Genomic DNA, 21,494 nt, shown 5'->3' on the forward strand with positions numbered 1-21,494 from the left:
TACGCTCCTGCACCACCTAAGGGGGTAATGCAAAAGGCGTACTTATTTTGTACAAAAAATGAAAAAAAAAAAAATATCTGCGCCGTATTATCTCTGAAGTGAGGGAAGCCTTGGTGGACGTAATTATAAATTATAGACCCGAAGTCCAGCTGCACGTGGCGGATTATTGCGAGCATTACGGGTTACCTGTTTTTTATTCTTCCGGATACTTCATTTATTTCCCGCCGTAAGCTCTCGGGGCACAATGTTATAAATGAGCGACGGAGATTTATGCATTTCAGCACAAAAATAAAAAGAAGTCACGTGCCTCAGCTCGAAGACATTTCGGTACACGCCAGTGTTGTGCAACCCACTACCAGACATTATGTTCTCAGCGCCCCCCCCCCCCCCCAAAAAAAAAAAAAAAAAAACAAGCGTTTCTGGTGCTCGCGTAGACGCTATAGCAAGATTACGTAAGACTATGAGACATTCTGTCGTCTAACTAAGGCTGTCTAACTATCGTCTAACTAAACGCCTATCTACTAGTAAAAAATGGTTGGAGACAGGCAAGGAACGTTTTTACTTTTCTTTGGCCAGCGGTTATTACCAAGCCACGTCAGATAAAGACTGAGTGGCGCCACGATTAGATTATCTTTAATATAATTTAAATATAAAATCGAGAGATAGGCATTGTTTATATACGTTAAAAAACGCGCGTAAAGCGCACTGCTTCGTAAGACATGCCGATGGCCGGTTTGGAAACAAAGAAGACTCTATTTTAAAAAAACGAGCCCGAAGCAAGATAAACCTTTCCACGAGCCGCTGCAGTCTCACCTACAGGCATGCGTTACAAGTTACCGCTAGCATTATTAACCACAACACTGCTTACGAGTCCTTTTTTTTATTCACACCGAGTTTATTCTTCGATTAAATAGAATCCAAAACAACGTCTTGGAATTCGCTTACGATGCATGACTTTGAGTCGTGTACGGGTTAAGAATACAGCAGCACGAAGAAATGAAAGACTCGAGAATAATCCAATTATCCTTATTACATTTATTTCCAGCACCGGCAGCGCTGTCGATGTTTCTTTTTTTCTGGTGCGGCTGGTCTTCCGAGCCACGGCGTTCATTAATTTTCCCCCTTTTGTTGCTATACTGCCCCCCTTAGTGGAGCGATCTTTTCGTTGACGCAACTTGTGGACGGGGCTACCGAAACCAGTAGGAGGTCAGATAACAGCTGCCAGGATAAGCGCTGAATACTAGGCTGTTCTCGCCCACGGAGTTGATAATGTTTGCCTTTTTTGTTGCAGAGAAACAAGAACATATAGATAACTATCGCAAGTGCGGCGAATAACTTAGCAGCGGAAGAACGGGGCTGCTGCTGGCCATTTATTTTATTGAAGCTTAGAAAGAAAAGGGTCCTAGTAGAACGCCCGCCGCTCTCTGCATACACTGCCCGTTTAAAGCAGCCTTACAGTTGGGAGCACAAAAATCCTCCTGGCAGCGAACTGTACTCAGGAGTTCTCGCTGCACCGAACCACGAGCGCGTAACGCCAGACTTAAGAAGGACACAAATGTTCGGTACATAAAGTTGTTGGGCTAGGGGGTGTCGCATCATCATCATAAAAAACTGCGCAGAAAGAACACGGCAATGAAACATTAACGCCAGGATGGATACAGACTCCCATTTAATTGATTGAAGAGACGTAGATAATTACGTACATAAACTTTTATGTGAACAAAAAAACCTGATCAGAAATTCATATTTATTTTTATACAGAGATATAGACACATGCTGCGCCATTGTTGCGGGTGTACAAGGCCTTTATCAGTTCTTGCCACAGCTGTTCTCTGTTCCTGCTCAACAGTTGGTTTCATCCAGGCGCGGATCACGTGGGTTGTTTGCGCACATGCCACACAGGGCTGAGTGCGAAACGTGTGAGCCTGTTTGACAAATTACGGTGGTATGACTTTTCTGGGGGTTAAAGAGCGTGCATGCGTTCGCATCCTCGCCTCACAAGACTAAGACCGTGGATGATATGCTCGCACAACTTGAAGAAGCCGCCCATTACCCTCGAGAATTTTTGCAGCTCTCGGTCGTGCGTTGGCGCCCGAGAAAACCGGACCTGTTACGGCATATGGCTGTAAGCTACCACCAAACAGTACGCCTGTGAGTATCTCCCTAGCGGCTTCAGACGTAACTTCCCTCGCTGAACCGACCCGACTCCTAGGAATCTTAATTGGAACAGAACGTAGCGCTGCCATGTGGCTGAAATAACTACCATCTGATTTAATCCTACTCCGCCTATTATATAGCGACTATCAATGTTCAAATATCTTAAGCCAGTCGTTTAAGTATTTACTAGACATCTACAGACGCAAGCCTAACAACTACCTCTGCCATGGCGGCCTCGAATGAATATGGCCCGAACTTCCAGCCTCCATTGCCTACCACTCTCTACAAAATGATCACCTTACCAGCTTTGAAACAGAACTGCAATCTATACTCAATGCCCTTAGGTCGAGCTGCTATCTGCGAAGAACTATTACCCTTGGCATGCTCACCGATTCATGCAAATCCATAAAAAGAAGAAAGTAACTTAATTTCCACAAAAAACCCTTAGTCCGAAGCACACGGAATCATTGACAGGGCCATCTCTTCGCGTTCAATAAGTGCCCTTTGCACTTATTGAACGCGCATATTGAACTTTGCACATTTCACTTCGTGTTTTACCGCTCCCTTTAAAACATGGATCAACCACATTTCTTTATTTTCTACGCTCGCCTTCAAGCAGACTATTTTGACGTAACGATGCACACACCCTACTTCCGACGGGTGATTTACGATCGTTGTGCACACTACAAGTTTCGGGCCGGCGCAAGGAACTCTCACCTGGAAGGGGAACTCAGCGAGAGCGGCGTCGCGTCCCCCGACGACCCGCGTGCTGGTCTCAACCACTGGACCCCGCACCAGGCGGCGGCCGCACTGGTACAGGGGCCTCGGGAACGGGAACCCTGCATTGCCGACAGGCACGCCCGGCTGTGTGAGGCGCCCCCACTTGTACATGTTTACCCTAAATCGTGCAGTGTCCTCGTGCTTGCTTACAGCAGCGATCATTGGTGAGAAATAACCACACACTTGAGTTGTTTCTCGAACATTCCCGGGTTGTCTAAATTAAAAAGTGGCTGCGGCTTAGCTCAGCTAAACATTTGATATGCAAAGCGAAAGCTTGGCTTTGCCTAGCTGGTTAAGTCTTGGTTTCACTTGGTTAACCTTTGATTTAGTTGTGATTATTATACTATTCGTATACAGCCTGCCTTTGCGTACGGTTGGGCCCCGCTCCTGCTTCCGGTGTTTTCGAGTTGAACGGCTCGCTCTTCCTTAGTCTCCGACAATAGCTTCACGCGCTTGGCATTCTGGACCTTTTCCAGTGAAGGTGCTCGCCGAGCGATATCCGCGGTGTGGTAAGACGCCGCTTGCCGACGACGGCTCAAAGCCTCCCGCTCCACGGTCAGGGTTTTTTAAAGACGATAGTCTTTCTTGGGTTACTTAAACCCAGAAATTTTGGTCTGTCTGTATGTCTGTCTGTCTGTGACTCGATTCAGCCACCCGGCCAAAGTATAACAAGGCCTGCGGAATGGTCTTGTATAGTCACAGGTAAATCTACCCGTCTATGTCCGGTGTAAGGTTCATACTTGTCAACATTGTCGAAGAAGAACAAGACATTACGCAAATATAAGACAACAAATGAATACAGAAGTGATATTTGCAGCGTTCCTTTATAAAAAATCATAGATGCTTGATTTTTGCCAAATTAAATAATTCATCAACTGCAGAAAAAAAAAATCACTCCGCCGTCGCCTGCTGTCGCCCGCGCCACCATAGCTTCTGACGCCATTTTAAGAAATCAACCGGCAACAGTTACAGAAGGTTCCACTAGGTAGGTTTCTAGTTCTGCTTGGAACGCATATGGAGTAAGGCAACGCGGTTCTATAAACCTTGAAGTAGGGCGCCTCGATTCACGCGCGTCTCCGCCGTACGGCAGCGTTGGCATCGAGACCCCCGGCCTGGAGCAGTGGAACACGGTAAATTTAAAATTTTTCAAGCAAACCTTTGGCGTCTTTACCTTGGGAGGAGCGCGACGCAAGAGGAACAAAATGAGAGGTGAGAGGGAAAGCGAAGGGAGGCATTTACTTGGCAAATGTCGACAAAGATGATCGTCTTTTGTCGACATTTGCAACGGAAGGAGCAGAAACGCGGCCATTTTTTTATCCTGGGCTTTTTTCTAGGATTTTATCCTGGTTAAGCTCGCATGCACGTGGTGAGTCACATGGTCAGGTGACTACCCAGCTACAGAGAGCGCATGCGCCAAGCCGGCAGCCTCGGCGGCGGCGGCGGCGGCTAGCGAACGCGGACGTCGGTAAAGCTTGACATGGCAAGTCACGTGGTGCGTTGCCAAGGGTACGGCGCAGCTGCGGTCAAATGAAGGCCGAATTCCCCGCGACGGTTAAACAGCTCGACGAGATTAGTGAAGCGTTACTTTAATATCTAGTCCTCCCCAGACGGTGTCCCCAGTAGCCAAGCTGTAGCTTCTGCGCTTAGCCTTCGACATCAGAAGACGCTTAGAAAACCACGCCATGTAAGGTTATATATGCTTTGCTACTTTTGTCCAGCGGTTTCGCGGCGGATCCGCAATTTCCCCTTTCGACTGGAGACACACCCCCAGCAACACACCCCTCGAGGCGCATCGTGTGATCCACTGGGCCCGCTTTCGGTGCTGCGCACAAGGCCCCGTTTTCAGTCGTTCTGATCAGCACGAGCGGCGGCAGCCGCCGCGGATGCGGCCGATCAGCTGATCGGCAGCCGACCACCGCCGCAGCTGTAAATTCTGCCACGAACCAGGAACTCTGGCACACATATTATTCGACTGCACAAAAAACTCGGACCTTCCGCCTCTGAACCCGTCCCCTTCCCCTGAGCAGTGGGAGATACTGCTGTCCAGCTGTCGACCTGAGGACCAGCTACTGCTTGTGACCAGGGCTACGGCAGCCTGGACAGCACATGGGCTCCTGGACTGAGGAACCACTCTCGCATTATTGCGTAATAAAGTTGTCTCTCTCTCTCTCTCCCATGCATGCACCGCTGGGTCGCCTCGAGCTACGTGACTAGTCTCGGGCTCTGCGAAGAGGAACGGCGCGTTCCCCGCGTTCGCCAGGCCTCCTTCTGCGAGCGTCGAACGAGACCGAATGGCTTTTAACCGTGGTCGGCAATACAGCAACATCAAAGGTTAACCAAGCGAAACCAAGACTCAACCAGACTAAGCCAAGCTTTTGCTTTGCAAGTCCAAGGTTAACTGAGCTAAGCCGCAGCCATTTCTTACTTTTAAGTGCGATGCACTTCTTAAGCGACCCTGAACCTGCGTCCACCGGCGATGTCCGCATAGCATACCCACGTGGGGCATTGGCCAGGAACCTCCTCGTCTTCCTTGGCAACGGGGGGAGATGGGCGCGCGCTGCCTGGCCGCTGACATGGCACATACCCACGTGGGGGATTGGCCAGGAATCTCCTCGTCTTCCTTGGCAACGGGGGGAGATGGGCGCGCGCTGCCTGGCCGCTGACATGGCACATACCCACGTGGGGGATTGGCCAGGAATCTCCTCGCCTTCCTTGGCAACGGGGGGAGATGGGCGCGCGCTGCCTGGCCGCTGACATGGCACATACCCACGTGGGGGATTGGCCACGAATCGGGCGTGAGAAGGGCTAATGCACCCGCTTAAAGGAGTACTGACACGAAATTTCAAAGCTGAGATCCGCTCTAGCAATCAAGTACAACGACAACACAAATAGGTGTCTGTGAATAAATGCATCTTTCTTTCTTTGTAGTTGTGTGTGTGTGTGTGTGATCTCTCTTTCGCGAACATTACCGAACCGCGCAAATTCAACTCGTGCATTCGCACTTTCACATTCTTCCACTCGGGGAAATGCGGGGAATTTTTCAAATCGAAGCTTTCTTTGGCCCTTCAGCCAGGTTTAGAGGGCTGCTGCTGCTTTCCGGCATCGTGCGCTACTGGGTTCTATCTTACACCCGAAAACGCTAGCCAACCGCCGCTTATACAACATAAACAACAAATTTTGGCCTACACTGGCAACGTGCGGAAATAGCACAGTTGGTAGAGCTAGGGGCTGCTACTATGCGGACTCGGGTTCAAATTGCATTAATGACCCGTTTGTCTTCTTACAGCGAAGCTGTTGAGCAAATCGTTTGTGTATGGTGTCGGCTGTTAAAAACCCAAAGACAAAAAATAGCAGTGGCTTAGCTCGGCTATGCCAGGATATACGTAGCGTGAGCTAAGGTTCAGCTGGTTATTCTTAGCTTTCCTGGTTGTCTAGGATTAGCTTGATTATCATGCTTATTGCTGCTTCAATGACACACACAGAATACGCGTTATGTGACACATGCATATTTATCAAGCGGCTCCGGCGCAGCGTCACCAATCGCCCAAGAGCTAAGCTGGTTCCACAGGCGCACGCCGGTGTTGCTGCGACGCACGAGCCATCGGTTCCACAGCGATACATATGTGGTGCTGGCTGGGAACCTCTTTCCCTCACTCACTCACTCACTCACTCACTCACTCACTCACTCACTCACTCACTCACTCACTCACTCACTCACTCACTCACTCACTCACTCACTCACTCACTCACTCACCCGGCGACCCCTCGCATGATCATCAAGTGGACCGGGCCGCCGCGTGCGAAACGGAGGTCGGTGAAGATGCTGGGTGCGTGGGGTGTGTGAGAGAGACGCCGGGCAGCGAGCAACGTTCTGTGCGCCGTGTGACGTGACTGCTCCTCACGCATGCGCAGCACGGCTTTCCAGGATCCACGCGAAACTGCTCAACCTCATCCAGTGTAGCTCACGCTACAAAAATGCCGAGCGCTCGTGCATGCGTGCCTCAAATGCACGGTGACATTGGCCACAAAAAAAAAAAAAAAAAAGCTCCAGCTTTTTCTTTTCTTTTTTTGTCGGCTCAAATAAAAACGTTTTTCCACCACCACCACCACAGCGTTCGCCGTGTCGTGGCAACACTTACTCAACAACTGCCAGGAAGTCATAATCGGTTTGGCAGACTTACCCATTCGGCCACGACCATGAGTTAATACTCTAGTCTCAAACGGCTTACTGACTCGGTAGCCACTTTGGGAAAAAAAATTACGCCACCTGCTCGAGCCAGAACACATGATAGCATGCGCGTTGCACCTGCGGCGCTTAGTTTAAGTGTGCGCGTTCCGTTTCTTCGTTCGTCGAAGGAGAGAGAGAAATAAACGTTTAATAAAAACGAGCAAATTTGGTGCTAGATGGCAGGGGCACCAGCCCTGTGGGGGGCAACCTTAGTCCGGAATGCCCTGGTCCTGGCTGGCTGCCCGGGCTCTAGCGACGACTTCTTGTTGCGCCGCAAGGTCCGAGCTGGTCAGCCGGTCCGCCCACTGCTCGTAAGTAGGGTTGGGGATTGGAGATAAAGACGGGGATTGCTGGCATTCCCATACCAGGTGGTATAGGGTGCCAGGGGATGGGCAGTAGGCACAGGTCGCGTAGTATTGGGTAGGGTACATTTTGTGGAGGAGTGTACGGTGGGGGTAAGAGTTAGTTTGTAGCCTTCGGAGGGTAGTGGATTCGAGACGACTAAGGCGAGGGTGAGGGGGAGGATATCTGCGGGGGCTGAGGCGGTAGTGGGTGAGGAGATCAGGGGGGGTGAGAGGGGTATCTGGGCAAGGAGACTGCCGGTCGGAGACGGCCTGGCGTGCATACTCGCAGGCAGCGGCGTGGGCCGCATCGTTTCCGGGGAGGTCAGCGTGGCCGGGTGCCCAGATGAGTTGGATGTCGGGTAGTTCGTAATTAGCCTGAAGGATGCGGAGAGCTGTGGGAGTAATTCGGTCGCGAAGATATCGGCGGCATGCCTCTTGCGAGTCACTAAGTACGGTGACGTAGTCTTTGGCTGTAGGCGCTGCTAGCGCAATGGCTGCTTCTTCGGCCGTTGTGGCAGTGGTGGTGCGGATAGTGGCTGCCGAAAGCTGTTGAAAGCGGTGGTCGACAACGGCAACGGCGAAAGCTCGCTGGGTGGAGTAGCGGGCAGCGTCCGTGTACCGAGTGATGGGGCTAGTGGAATGTAGCCGGTGCAACGCGGCCGCACGAGTAGCTCGGCGAGCGACGTTGTATTCCGGATGCATATTTCTGGGGACAGGAGCCACCGTGATTCGATTCCGGATATCAGGTGGTATGCCAACCGGGCAGTCGTCGGCTGGGGGAGTGGCATAACCCAAGCGTTGAAGAGTACAGCGCCCCGTATATGTAAGGAGAAGGCGTCGTTGCTGTGACAGCTTGTGCGCTTCAAGAAGTTCTTCCCAGGTATTGTGGATTCCTAATTGGAGCAACTTGCGGGTGGATGTAGTGGGCGGAAGGGCGAGCGCGGTCTTATAAGCCTGGCGAATGATCACGTTGAGCTTGTCTCGCTCTGCAGGTTTGATGGCCAGGTATGGGGTCCCGTACATAAGGCGGCTGGTCAGTAATGCCTGAATGATGCGAACCGCATCGTGTTCTTGAAGGCCGAACCGACGGTGGGCAACACGGCGGACTAGTTGAGTGAGTTGAGTGAGCGTCCGCTGGAGTTGGGGGATGGTGCTAGACCCGCTACCGTTCTTAGAGATGTTTAGTCCTAGTATTCTTAGTGAGGCGACATTGGGTACTGGGTGGTTGTCGATGAAGAGGTCAGGATCTGGAATCGGGTCGGTGCGTTTCTTGTACGTGCGAGCACACAGTGTGATGAGCGCAGATTTTTCTGGGGCGCATTTGAGGCCCCTCTCCTGCAGGTACTCCTGAATGACATCAATAGCAGCTTGGAGCGAATCCTGCTGCCGGCCGGTGGAGCCCTGTGCCACCCACAGTGTAAGGTCGTCAGCATACAGAGCATGATTGACCGTAGGGATTGCGCTAAGTAATGGTGGCAACTCTCGCATCGCTAGGTTGAATAGTAGCGGAGACACCACTGATCCTTGCGGTGTCCCTCTGGAGCGGAGAGTGAAAGTCGTGGATCGGAGATGCCCGAGGCGGACGGTGGCCGTGCGGTTTTGGAGAAATGCAGTGAAATAGGCGTGCATTCGCGGACCGCAGTTTGTGGTTGCTAGTCCCTTGAGTATGGCCTCGTGTGTGACGTTATCGAATGCACCTTTAATGTCAAGGGCAAGGATAGACTTCTTGCTCGAGGTGGTGAGGTGATCGATGATGTCCACTTTGATTTGTAAGAGTATGTCCTGAGTAGAAAGGTGCGGGCGGAATCCAAACATGGTAGTGTGGAGGTAACCATTGTCCTCAATGTAAGGAGTGAGGCGGTTAAGAACCATGTGTTCTAAAAGCTTGCCAACACAGGACGTGAGGGAGATGGGACGAAGGTTTGCGGTGGTAATGGGTTTGTTTGGTTTAGGGACCAGCGTAATGTCCACATGCCGCCACTGCTGGGGGAGAGTGCCAGCAGCCCAATGGTGGTTATAGTAATCTAAGAGATGGTCAATTTCTGCGTGATCAAGGTTCCGGAGAAGCTTGTTGGGAATTTGGTCATTGCCTGGGGTGGTGTTTCGTGTGAGCTTCAGGAGTGCAGCTTCCAGCTCCTGCAGCGTGAATGGGGCGTCGAGAGAGGGATTAGGGGGTCCCTTGTAGGGCGGGTAGCGGGCTGGGGGTTGCGTGGGGTCTTCCTGGAGGGACTGCTTGAGACTACTCAGCAGCTGGTCTTCCGTACCGGGGTAGGAGTGGATGAGGCGCCTGATGTGATGGTGTGTGGTAGCCTTCGTTTCCGTCTTGCCCATAAGGGAGCGGAGCAGGTGCCAGGTACGGCGGGTGCCCAAGGTACCCTGAAGTCTCACACAGAATTCTGCCCAGTTCTGCCGGCTGAGCTGGCGAGCGTAGTTCTCTGCCTCTTCCGTCAGCTTTGCAATGCGGATCCTAAGCTTACGGTTAGTGCGATTGCGCTTCCACCGTTTGGTGAGGCTGCGGCGAGCTTCCCATATGTGGAGGAGGTGAGAGTCTGCCGCAGGGGATTCTTGCGTTAGGTTGACAGTGGTAGTGTGTTGCCGACAGAGGTCCAGTAATTTAGTTGTCCATGTGTCGATGCAATCAATTTTCTGAGCCGGTGTTTGTTTACGGAACTCTTTCCAATTGGTGATGCGGGCCGTGCCAATTGAGGGTGATTTGGGGCGGTAGTGCGATATCGTGAGTTGAATGATGTGATGGTCACTGCCCAGGGTTTCGTCGTGGCGGGACCATACTGCATGCGGGACGTTGTGAGTGAGCGTGAGGTGTGGACTAGTGTCCCTGGTAACGCTTGTGCCAATACGGGTGGGGAGACCTGGTATATTGCACAGGTGAAAATGCTGTTGTTGGAGGGCATGGAAAAGACGTTGGCCCTTAGGAGTGTCGTAGCGGTATCCCCACGCCGTGTGGGGGGCATTAAAATCACCAAGAAGAATAAGTCGGTGGCCACGGGTCCGTTGCCGTAGTGTTTGTAGTAGGGCTTGGATGCCATGAAGGGGTTGTCGGGGGGTGCTGTAGATATTTAGTATGTATAAGCTTGGTTGCGTTTTCTTCGGAGGTAAAAGTTCCACAAAGGTGCAGTCAAGGTCCGTCGGTAAGGAATGGGTCTGTACCGCGTGCGCAGCACGAATGAGGATGGCGGTGCGGGAGGTGGGTTCAGTCTGGTGAGATTTGTAACCCTGAAGGGTGATTGGCGCCGCGTCCACTTCTTGCGGGGTTTAATATCTGGGGAATGTTGTTGGGCGTATGCCAATAAGGAGGGGCGTTTTTTGCGGTAGGAACGACAGTTCCATTGCCAGATAGTGAGAGCCGGAGATTTAGGTGGGATCATAGTCGAGCTGTAGCTTGGGCGGAGGTGGTGGGTTGTTGTTGTTATGGTATCAAGCGCACTTTCGTACTCCTCTTGATCGGGTGGGATGGTCGAGCATGTGTCTTCTGATTCCGGGGGCAACTGACGGATCTTGGGCTTTTTGCGTGCTTTAATAATGCGCGTGCTGTCCTCGAGGGCTTGAAGGCGTTTGTCAAGGCTGTTGAGACGGCCATTAATGTGTTCGCCCATATCGTAAATAAGTCGCTCAATGCGGGAAAGGTCCGTGGGGGCTGGGGTGAGCGCTCGGGGAGTGGTCTCTTCGTCAGGCTGTGTGTCCATGGGCGTTGCAGAAGCGTGAGATGAGTTGTGGATCAATTTGTCGACTTGAGCACGCAATTGCTCAATACATGATTCAAGGGCAACGGTACGTTTGTTGGTGGCCTCGAGTTGCTGTTTTAAGCTGGCATTTTCCTGTTCTAGTTGGTGAATGCGTTGGTCAGGGACGGTTGGCGGAGTTGGGGTGGTTAAGATAGGTGAGGGGTGAGCAGTGGGTGGAGCAAGTGCCACGGCTGACCAGCGTACCTTGTTGGCGGGTTTCTTGAGTGGTGAAGGTTGGGTGGTCTCGTCCAGGGAAGGCCAGCTGTTGGCAGGGACCAGTCCTTGGTTGGTACGGGCGTTCCTCCGAGGCATTAGGCGAGGGGGTGGTGGTGGTGGTTTTAATTTCTTACGGCATTCAGGGCTGGCCGTAAGGTGGTTGAGTCCACAAAGTTGGCAAGTCGGGGTGCATGGATGTCCGATGGGGGGATCACGTAAGTGGCAGGTTGGGCAGATGATGGCCTCGGGGTTTGGGCAGATGTCCTGCCGATGGCCCATCTCCCCGCAGAGAGCACAGCACTGGATAGTTTGACGGTATAGTCGACAGCGTGTGAGGATGCTGTATGCTTTTATGTAGTATGGCACACGGGTGCCTTCAAAGGTAATTACGGCGGCGGTCGACGTGCCGAGTAGTCTGGCGTGTAGAATGCGCGGCCCGTGGGTGGCCAGTATGTGCTGCAGTTGTTCATTCGTAGTCCCCCCGTCTAGGCCGGTGATGACTCCTCTAGTCGTGCCCGGTAGTGGTTTAAGGTAGGGGGTGAGCTCTTGGGTCGTTGCCCCCAGTTGGATGGTCGTCACTTCGCAGAGTGTTAGAGCTAGCGTTTCGTCGGGTGTGCTCGCGACGATCAGGTTCTGCGTAACTTGGGTTTGGATAATTACGCTGGAGAAGAATGTCCGTTCAGGAAGTTTGCTTGCTTGGCAGATGGCTTGTGCAAACTGCCGCTCACTCCAAGAAGAAACGCGGAGTCCGGCCTGAGGACGATATACGATCTTGAAATCGTTGGCGGGAAGACGTGGCTTTACATCACCACGGAGGTTGGGCTTGCGGACAGATGCGGGGGAAACCGCTTGCTGCTTACGATTTTGCCTCTCCCGTAGGATTTGTTGCCATGGGCCGGGTTTGTGGAGAGTGCGGCCGCTGAGCTGGTCAAACTCCATAGTCGTGGAAGAACCCTGCGGTGGTGTTGTCATGTTTAGGAAATCTGGAAATCGGGCCGGAGCCCGTCACTCGCGGCGGTGGTAATCCCAGCCGAGCAAGGCTGAGCAGGGCTTAGCCGCGCCACCGGCGCGCTCGGGCAGCTGGTGGTCGTTGCGTCTCAACTCCTGGTCCGGCGTGGTCGTGGCTGGGCCCAATCGATGGCGGACGTCGTTAGCAAACGATTGGTAGTGTTTCCAGCGAACCAGGTACTCGGTGTCCGGAAATATCACGCCTTTTAGCCAGAGCCCATCATACTGATCTCACCTCATATATTCGCAAGTTACACCTCATATTCATATATTTCTTGTTACATATTGTGGAGGAGTGATGCGAAGCGGATATATCTAGTTCTCCTCGAGCCTCTTCGAAGCACCCACGGCCTAACGTGCGAGTACCGATTTCCCAGAGGTCACCTAACTTTGCCCTCACTGTGACGCAAATATTTCAGCAAGCCAGTATTGAGGAGTAGCGACAAGTGGCTCAACGACACGCCCGCGGCTGAAGCGCTTGCTAAGACGCAAGTAACTCCCTCGTCGAAGGAGACCCCTCCCAGCATCGTTCACGAATGCCGCCGATTTGCTCCTTCTTCGCCGTTATAGCAACAAAGATGGAGTAAAGGTCGTTGCGGCACCGAAGAAGAAGCATATCGGCTTCAATCGTGGACTTAAACCGTCGTGATGGTCGTGAAGGTTGCGTACAGCTTCGCTACCTTCAAGTGTTACACGTTAGCAGTGTGAGCTTCCTGCATTTTTTTTTTAAGATGCGAAGCATCTCATGGTCGGGGCTATGTCCCTCCCTTGTCGTTGTCGTTGTCGCGCCGTCCACACCCCCACTGCGCATGCTCGGCTTGCTGAACGCCCGGTCCCTTCTATGGCTCCTGGAGCGACAGTGTTGCCGGTGTCTTCCTGGACCAGCACGAGACGAGCACGCTTCCCTTTTAAGGGCTCCTGGAGCGGCAGTGTTGCCGGTGTCTTCCTGAGCCGGCACGAGACGAGCACGCTTCACGCGCCTTCGACGTTTCATCGTCGTCGGCAGCGGCGTGCGTCGGCGAGTCTCGGCGGGCCGTGATTACAAGCAGCCCACAACGGGAACGTGCATCGACCTCATCTTCAGCAACTTTAGGGTTCATCCACTACAACAGCCCTTGACTGTACATTTCACAGACCGTAAGGCGGTCATAATCAAAGCGGAACGCCAACCACAGCTCAACGTCACCTACGTTGAACATGATCATGATAAAGCCTAAATAAAGACAAACTCATACCACGTACAACGTCTCTCTCTCTCTCTCTCTCTAATGCCTCTCCACTCTAATACCCCCGACCCCCCTCCAATAAAATTACACCATCTTCCCGTAGGGGAACCCTGAGTAGTATGCGAAACAGCCATGGGGTCAACGCAATTTCCCATTTCGTAGTTACGGTAAGTGAAAAGTGTGGTAGTTACCATAGAAACCAAACGGTAAATATAACGGTAGCTACGTACCTCAACCTCACGGAAACGACCAACTGAAAACTAATGGGCACTTGAATCGACCCCATGCCTGCTTCGCATACTACTCAGGGTTACCCTACCGCAAGATGGTGTAATGCTTATTTACTCTTTAAAGCGGCGGCCACTTTCTTGGCCGGCCGACTACAACTGCAATCATCACGATGACGCTTTTTGGCAGAATGGGAGAGTTAAGGCTTTCCTTTCGCCTTAAAACACATTTGGGGTCTGATAAAATTCGAACCAGAGTTTTTGCAGTTGTACTACCCGATGCACTACCGGTGCGCTATCTCCCCACGTTGCCAGCGGTAAACAAAAGTTGTTGTTTACTTTGTTGTTCCTTTCTTCTTCGCACTTACCCAACGGGGGAAGGAGGGGTTACCCGGAATCAAGTAAGTAAGTAGTAGGTAGGCAGGTAGCTAGCTAGCTAGCTTTGAGCGGCTTATGTGCCCGCTTCACAAAATTCACAGAACTACGAATTCAAAACGCAGAATTTGTAGAAGGCATTCTTCCTGAATGTGATGGCACGTGAGTAGAACGAGTGGCCACCTTGATTCTATGGAAGATGTGGCATGGGCCAGTCTGCATGCTGACGTAATTCACGCCGTAATACGAAGAAACGAAAGCGAAGACACCCAAGCACGTTGTAGCAGAAAAAAAGCCGGAAGAAGTAATTCGCGCCAAAAAAAAAAAAGAAAATAAATGTGAAAAAAAGAGATGCAAATGCGACGTAATGGTAAGAAAGTTGGAAAGTATCGCCAGGCTTTCTCCTTCAAAGCACATTAGCGGACTTAAGTGCCTAGAGGAATTTTTAATGCACCTCGAAGGCTGTCTTCATCGTGGTGTAGGCGGGGAGTAATGGTTACAGGCCACTTTCCTTGAATTGAGCGTGTTTTCGTTTAATGTCCGTCCCTGCCACGGCTGTCTTTTTTTTCCTAGTTTGATGGCGCATGGTTTCTTGATACCGTACGCAGCGAACGACTAACAACTCCGTATTGTTTGAATAATGTGGAATATAATACTTTGTCGTGAGGAAGCCATGAAATGAAGTTGGCTGGACATAGCTAGTAACTCCCCATACAGGATATATTTGACATTGAAGCGCCTTTTTCTCCCTGCACCAGTTTTCATTGCAGCTGACGTGGTTCATTTCTCCCGAGCTCCCCTCCTGTTGCTTGACGTAAATGTTTTTCTCCTAGCGCCCCTAAACAGCGCGCGGCCATTTGCGCCTGTTTTGACATTTCGAAGCCCCTAGCAGAGGATCGATACACTGAACGTAAAATTCTTATCCCGTGTCGCACCGTAGTGTTTCACCTTCCTGTCGCCTTTGTTTCTGCTAGCTTAAGGGTGCGGGGTGAAAAGAATCAGAGGTAGAATGTCAAGAGTATACGTGAAGGCATACGCTTCGAGTCAACCAGGAAGTTGTCGTTGCGGTAAAAGTCGAGAAAGAAGAAACGTGCGGCGACTTTTACGGCGGCATCTATCGCTCGCATTTCAAATGCAAAGCCTTCCGTGTATAGTTGACAGGAAGCAACATATGGATTGCATCATTTTTTTTAGTTCCTTTAGTAAGCTTGATAGAGGATATAATGCAACGGGCTTTGCACGGCAAAGCTCGACTTCCGGTTTTCGTGTGGACACAACTGCATTTAATATTCCGCGTACACTTTGTTTACTTCCTGCGCGTGTCAGAAATAACGGCACGTATGACCAACTTGAAGCAACCGGGAGCTCAAGGCGGAGGAAGAACTGTTGCTCGTCTGGTGCAGGCCTGCGCTGTTGATTCAGTCAGGATGCGATCGCAAGTTGCTACCGTTCGCCGGGGCCCGGAAGCGCGGCACATATTTACGAAGCAGCCCCCTCGCACCCGCAGCAAAGTGAGAGAAATCTCCGCCCGCCCTGAACAGGGAGGAACGACCGAGGGCAGAATTTTTCCAAGGGGAGGGAAGCCAGGACGCGATGGCAACCCACGCTCCCGGAGGTACTCGAGTGGATCGGTGCTTCTGTAGCGGAGGCACTTCACAAGGCCGACCAACTTGCTCTGTGGACATGTCGCCCCTTTCGTGGGCGCGTTTAAGCTTTCCAAGTTTGACGCTGCATCATGGTCTGCGTATTCTTCATTGTCTATATATACATTCCTTTCCGATCACCGAGAGTTGTTTCCTGTTAAATTTTAATGCTAAAAAAAGCAAAGAGGCACTGCAATTGGAAGGATAGCTTAATCCACAGGAGCAATAACATGTTATAGAAATAACAGAGGCAAAGAAAATTAAATGAATGCTGCACGAGGTGTCGGATTCAGTTCGTGGCGGCGGAAACCATTTTTCCGATGGAGGCGGAAAACAAGAATGGCACCGGGTCGAAATTTTTGCGCTCGTTAAAAACCCCAGGTGAGCTCAATTGATCCGTAGCATTCTACTGGGGCTTTCTCTGTAGCCGAGTGGCCGGAATGTTTAGTTTTGTCCGTTTCGAAAAAATGCACGCGCTCTAAGGGTGACAAAGCGCCAAGCTGAAAAGGGCACCTCGAGGGGAAGTTTTGGCACGCTGCAGCTGCACAAAACGGATGACTTCGAAACGGAGACGCTTCGAAACGCCGCCCAAGCTGTGTACCTTGAGCGATCAAAACGTCAATTCGAAATCAATGCAAGGGATGAAAACGGTAACCTTGCAGCTACGAAGTGAAAAATATTAATAGAGACGAGCTTCGGGCGCTGATGGTTGGGTGCCCGCCCTATATGGGGGCCTCCTCTGAATCCGGTGTATCACCAGTAAAGTGTCTCTCTCTCTCTCTCTCTCTCTCTCTCTCTCTCTCTCTCTCTCTCTCTCTCTCTCTCTCTCTCTCTCTCTCTCTCTCTCTCTCTCTCTCTCTCTCTCTCTCTCTCTCTCTCTCTCTCTCTCTCTCTCTCTCTCTCTCTCTCTCTCAACGCCCTGGTCCGCTCTCTGTCCTGGCCCTCTCCACCAGGATACGCTGGCCTGAAATGTCCGTCCTGGCCAGCTGGCCCGCCTATTGCTCGTACGTTGGGTAGGATTGGGGGCAAGGAATGGGGTTTTCTGACACTCCCATACCATGTGGTACAGAAGGCTAGGTTGGGGAGAGAAATTACAGGTAGCGTAGTAGAGGATGGAATAAATGGCATGGAGGAGAACGGCGTGGGGATAGACATTCGTCTGAATGTCGGCGGAAGACAGTCGTCTCGGCTCTGGATAGATGGAGGTGCGATGGCGGGACTGTCGCCATTCGTGATGGTACTGCGCTAGGACTTCTGTGCTCGATGAAAGGGGAATAGGCGTGGAAGAGCGAAAGGACTGCGTGTCTTCTCCTTCTTGAGAAACGGCTTGGTGGGTATGAACGCGGGCAGCGGCGTGTGCCGCCTCCTTTCCCTCGAAGGATTCGTGTCCGGGTGACAGATGATGTGCACACTTTGCAGAATTTTAAGGGCCGCGCGTGATATGCGACCTAGCAGGAAGTTGCGGCAGGCGGGGAGTCGGTCATTACAGTAAGGTAATCGTTCCCAGTGGCGGTGGCCAAAGCGGTGATGCTGCCTCAATAGATGTCGTGGGAACTGTAGAGGCAAAAAAGAATGTCGGGGCACTTAAGTCTGCCTATGTGCTTCGAATACGAAACCATTGGGACTTCCCCTGATGATAATAATCCAAGACTTCAGTAGTGTCACATCGTGTTTTCGGTCTCCTCGTTTGTTCGCCTTTTTTGGCATGAATTACTTCGACAGGCAAAATTGTCCTAGGCGGACACGTGCACTTAATGGTAAGTACGCAGTTGGGCTTCAAAGAAAATTTTGAAGAAGCCTATTTATTTATTTATTTATTTATTTATTTATTTATTTATTTATTTATTTATTTATTTAAGAGTGCCCACAAACAGCACTACGCCTTTTTTGGGTGGTGCACTGGAATTATAGGGCGACACACGGAAGAAACAATGAAGCAGCGGTACTGGTTGCGAAGTGCAGTGAATCACGAAGTACCGTGTAGCGCCGCAGGCACGCCCGCGCGCGCATACGCACCCGCGCACGCACTTGCGCACGCACCCGCGCACGCACACGCACACCTACACTCACACACATACACACACACACACACGCACGCACGCGCACGCACACGCGCGCATACGCACAGGCACACGCACGCACGCACACACAGATACGCACACACGCACACACGCGCGCACATGCATGCACACTAGTAAAGCCAATTGATGTGCATGATCTTAATCTGAGGTCGAGCTTTTTGCTGAGGTCGAAGGAGAGGTGTACAGGGTTCACTTCATGTTAAGGATAGTTCGCCATATTGAGATGCATGCAAAACACTTATTGGAGTTTGAGATGGGCTTTAAGTTACTGATGTCCTGCGCGTATACCTCACCTCATGAGCCAGCATTAAGTTACATGTGACGGTCATACAGTGCGCCGATTTCGGCTTAGGTCTATGAAATGTTCTTGTTGTCTCTAGGATGGTCAGAACGCAAGAGGATGGATTTACCAGCATTTCGATCCGTTTTCAGCAATGTCTTTTAAAATTTAAAATGAATTGCGGGACCACCGATCCAGTTGCAGTGAAATATAAAACCGCAGAATCAGGCTTTCTTTCTGTCATTTGGGTGTCGCCATCCGACGCGAATGTACTGCACGAAACGTCGCATCTTTTTATAGGCGTTCTTTCTTGGGCTATGGACGAAAGACAACCAAAAAATATTTGCACCCAGCCTCTCGACTTAGCAGCGACCCGTTTATGGCTGAAAGCAATGAGAGGTGCGTGTTTATTATGGCGAATAGTGTGTTCGATTTATTTCGTGAACGCAGTCACTTGAACTACGAGGCCCAGGTGTGCGTTGTGGAACTCCGGGGGGCCGAAACTAATCTGTAGCCTTCCACAAAAGCACACCTCACAGCCTCGGCGCAAATTCGGCGCGTGAATCCCCAATCCGATTAGGCGGTGATTAGTAGCGTAAAGAACAGGGTAGCGGTAAACACAATCTCATTCGCCCTATTTCTTCATTCCTAAAAGCCTATGTATACCTTTGGCATTGTTGCGATATACGTGTGTTGGTATAAGACACTACCACTTATTGCGAAGCTACCAAATAAGCGTATCCATTTGAATGGATTAACTTAAACAAAGTACCGTATTTAGTCGATTCTAAGCAGCCCCCCTTTTTCATGATCGCGATGCACAAAGTAAGGGGGGTGCTTAGATTCGAAACACCTAATTTACCCCCCCCCCCTCCCCTACCGGCCAGTTTTTTTTTTAGCGGCCGTATCTCGACGTACGTGCGCAAGGAACAATGTTTCATTTGGCGAACATTTAAAAAAATAGGTACTATCAGCGTCAAATGAAACGCGAACACGAAAATATGAACCTGAACACACAAATAGCGCGATGTCTTTCCGTGCAAGCCAAAATGACGCGTGACTTGGTTACAAAAACAAAGTTGGGAAATGTGGATTTCCAAATATATCAATAGCGTGCCATTAAATGAACCCTACGAACAGTATTTTTCAGGTTTGCGTGTTCTGGTTCATATTTTCGTCTTCACATTTCATTTGACGCCGATAGTACAGACAGTGAGTTAACCCACCCCTTGCGTATGATACTCAGTCCCCCTCACTACCATTCCAGTCCGTTGTGTCGCTTGGGCCGTCGCTCCCAGCATCCCCCAGCACGCTGTCTTCTGTTCAGTTGAAGTGGGTTGAAATTTAAAACTTCATAAATGACTTGGCCACAACGTCAATTCGGGCCCGCTTCCACGCCTCTCTGAAATTCGCCGTGCGATGGGTTGCTTAGAAAAGGGAGTGCTTAGATTCGCATGCAAACTTTTTTCCCAATTTTTTTTTCCGAAAGTAGGGGAGGGTGCTTAGAATGGAGAAAATACAGTAACTGTGGATTCGACCACAGGCAACTCAGTTGTGGCTGCTAAAATAGGCGCAGCACACATTACGGGAGCGCTCAAAGGCCAGGGCACTCCGGGATTGCGTGGGTATGTGTGTGTTCGTGTGTGCGCGGGTACGCGTGCGTCCATCTCGTGCGCTAGATGGATGCGCTTCATCCCGCTATCCGCCGCCGTTATGCAGGTGCCAGGATTTCGCGATATTAAGCTTCATCAAGTTTTCTCCTTAGTGCATCACACTGAAAGCCACGTTTTATATCTCATTCTCTGAGTCTAACATTAAAGAGAAGCCAAAGCCAGCCTTTCCTTTAATGGGCAAAGAAACGGCCGAGCGCAAAATAAAAAGCGTTTTTGCCAAGGAGTAACGACTTGAATATTACCACAGTGACAATATCCTTATGATTTTTTTATATAACCACCTGGCTGTAATTTATGTGCAGTAAGCGCAAAAAAAAGAACATGCCTAACTGGCAGTGACGTTCGCCGGAAGTAATGCCCCTCAGGGATCACTTCACGCCTACAGACAATTCATGAACGACCCAACTGCATGATGGTAGCACAAACCCCATTGCAAAAAAATAAAATCGAATAGGAATGGGCGAGGGGGGGGGGGCGCACTCACAGGCTTCGGCGAAGGAAACTCCAAACACCAGCAGTATCCTCGTCCACATGTTGGGTGGCTGAGAAAAAGGCGTCACTCCTCGCGTCGAGGGCACCAGAGCTCCGGCAGCCCGAGGGGCACTCGTCGTGCCCGGCGGCCTACTAAGCTGAGCCACGGATGCAAACACCCCACGTCGATCATTTCGAAGGGACAAAGGAGGTCCGGGCGTGATGACACGTGTCCTTCGCCGGCGTCGAAGTTTCGCCGAGGTTGACCCTGCCGAGGACAACAAGCGGTGCGAAGCTTATTTCCGCGCCCACATCCATTTGCGCTGCATTTGGAGTCCAATCTCGTCACACGCTTCCGTACCCAAATCGCACCGGGGCTGGCCAATGAGCGAAGCGCATTGGCGTGGAAAAGCACTGCTGCGAATGAGCGCCTGCTTCTCTTTCCACCGTGGAAAAAATCTGGCGGTGGTCGGAGGTGAAGAAACGAACGGAGCTGACGCTCGCGCTTAACGTCATGTCAGCTCGACTGTATGCACTACGACCCGCAGAGGTTCACTGGCCGCCTCATTGGGCGTAGTGTTCAAGTCATTCCGTGGTTGATCCCGAGGGCCTAACTATCGCGAGTCACGATTTTTGCTTCCGCTTGATGGAGCAAAGATGGATGCACGCACTTTGTATGACTGTTTGTTTACTTAATCTGCAGCAGTTTGCTCATATGCGTGTCTGCACGTGCGTCTGCGCGGACGATTCAGCGAGCGTTGCTCTATTTTCTTGCTGTATTTTCTTGCAAGGGACCCTGCAACACTTTTGATAGGCGCCTTCACTCTTTCTTTCGCGTCTGGAACCACTGCGAAAGCTATAGTTATCGCGGCGAGCATGGTGCAGCTTTCGTGATTTGCTCATCGCACCCGATACTCCTTCCATCTCTGCTTTGTTTTTGTGGCTTCATTTTTAAAGTTGCTACCGAAAAGTGTTCGTTGCTGGAACTGAAAGAAAACCGGCCAACAGCGGCTACATCGCCTCAGTGACGTAATTCGAGCCG

At 51.2% G+C, this 21,494-nt stretch overlaps 1 protein-coding gene across 1 annotated transcript in view; it reads right to left on the reverse strand.

Moving 5' to 3' along the window:
• LOC144180289 (trypsin-1-like) overlaps nucleotides 1-20,763 on the reverse strand; it is a 46,986-nt gene extending 26,223 nt beyond the window's left edge. Inside the window, exons 1-2 of the mRNA XM_077708660.1 lie at nucleotides 20,466-20,763; nucleotides 2,875-2,996 (exon numbers count right to left, since the gene is read on the reverse strand). Of these exons, the coding sequence (XP_077564786.1) occupies nucleotides 2,875-2,996; nucleotides 20,466-20,514 (171 nt within the window). The 5' untranslated portion in view covers nucleotides 20,515-20,763. The remainder of the gene's footprint in view (nucleotides 1-2,874; nucleotides 2,997-20,465) is intronic.
• Between the last annotated feature and the right edge of the window lie 731 nt (nucleotides 20,764-21,494).

The sequence above is a fragment of the Haemaphysalis longicornis genome, unplaced genomic scaffold (genome assembly GCF_048455015.1).
Source record: "Haemaphysalis longicornis isolate Haplotype H1 unplaced genomic scaffold, Haemaphysalis longicornis Haplotype H1 scaffold_4, whole genome shotgun sequence".
NCBI lineage: Eukaryota > Metazoa > Arthropoda > Arachnida > Ixodida > Ixodidae > Haemaphysalis > Haemaphysalis longicornis.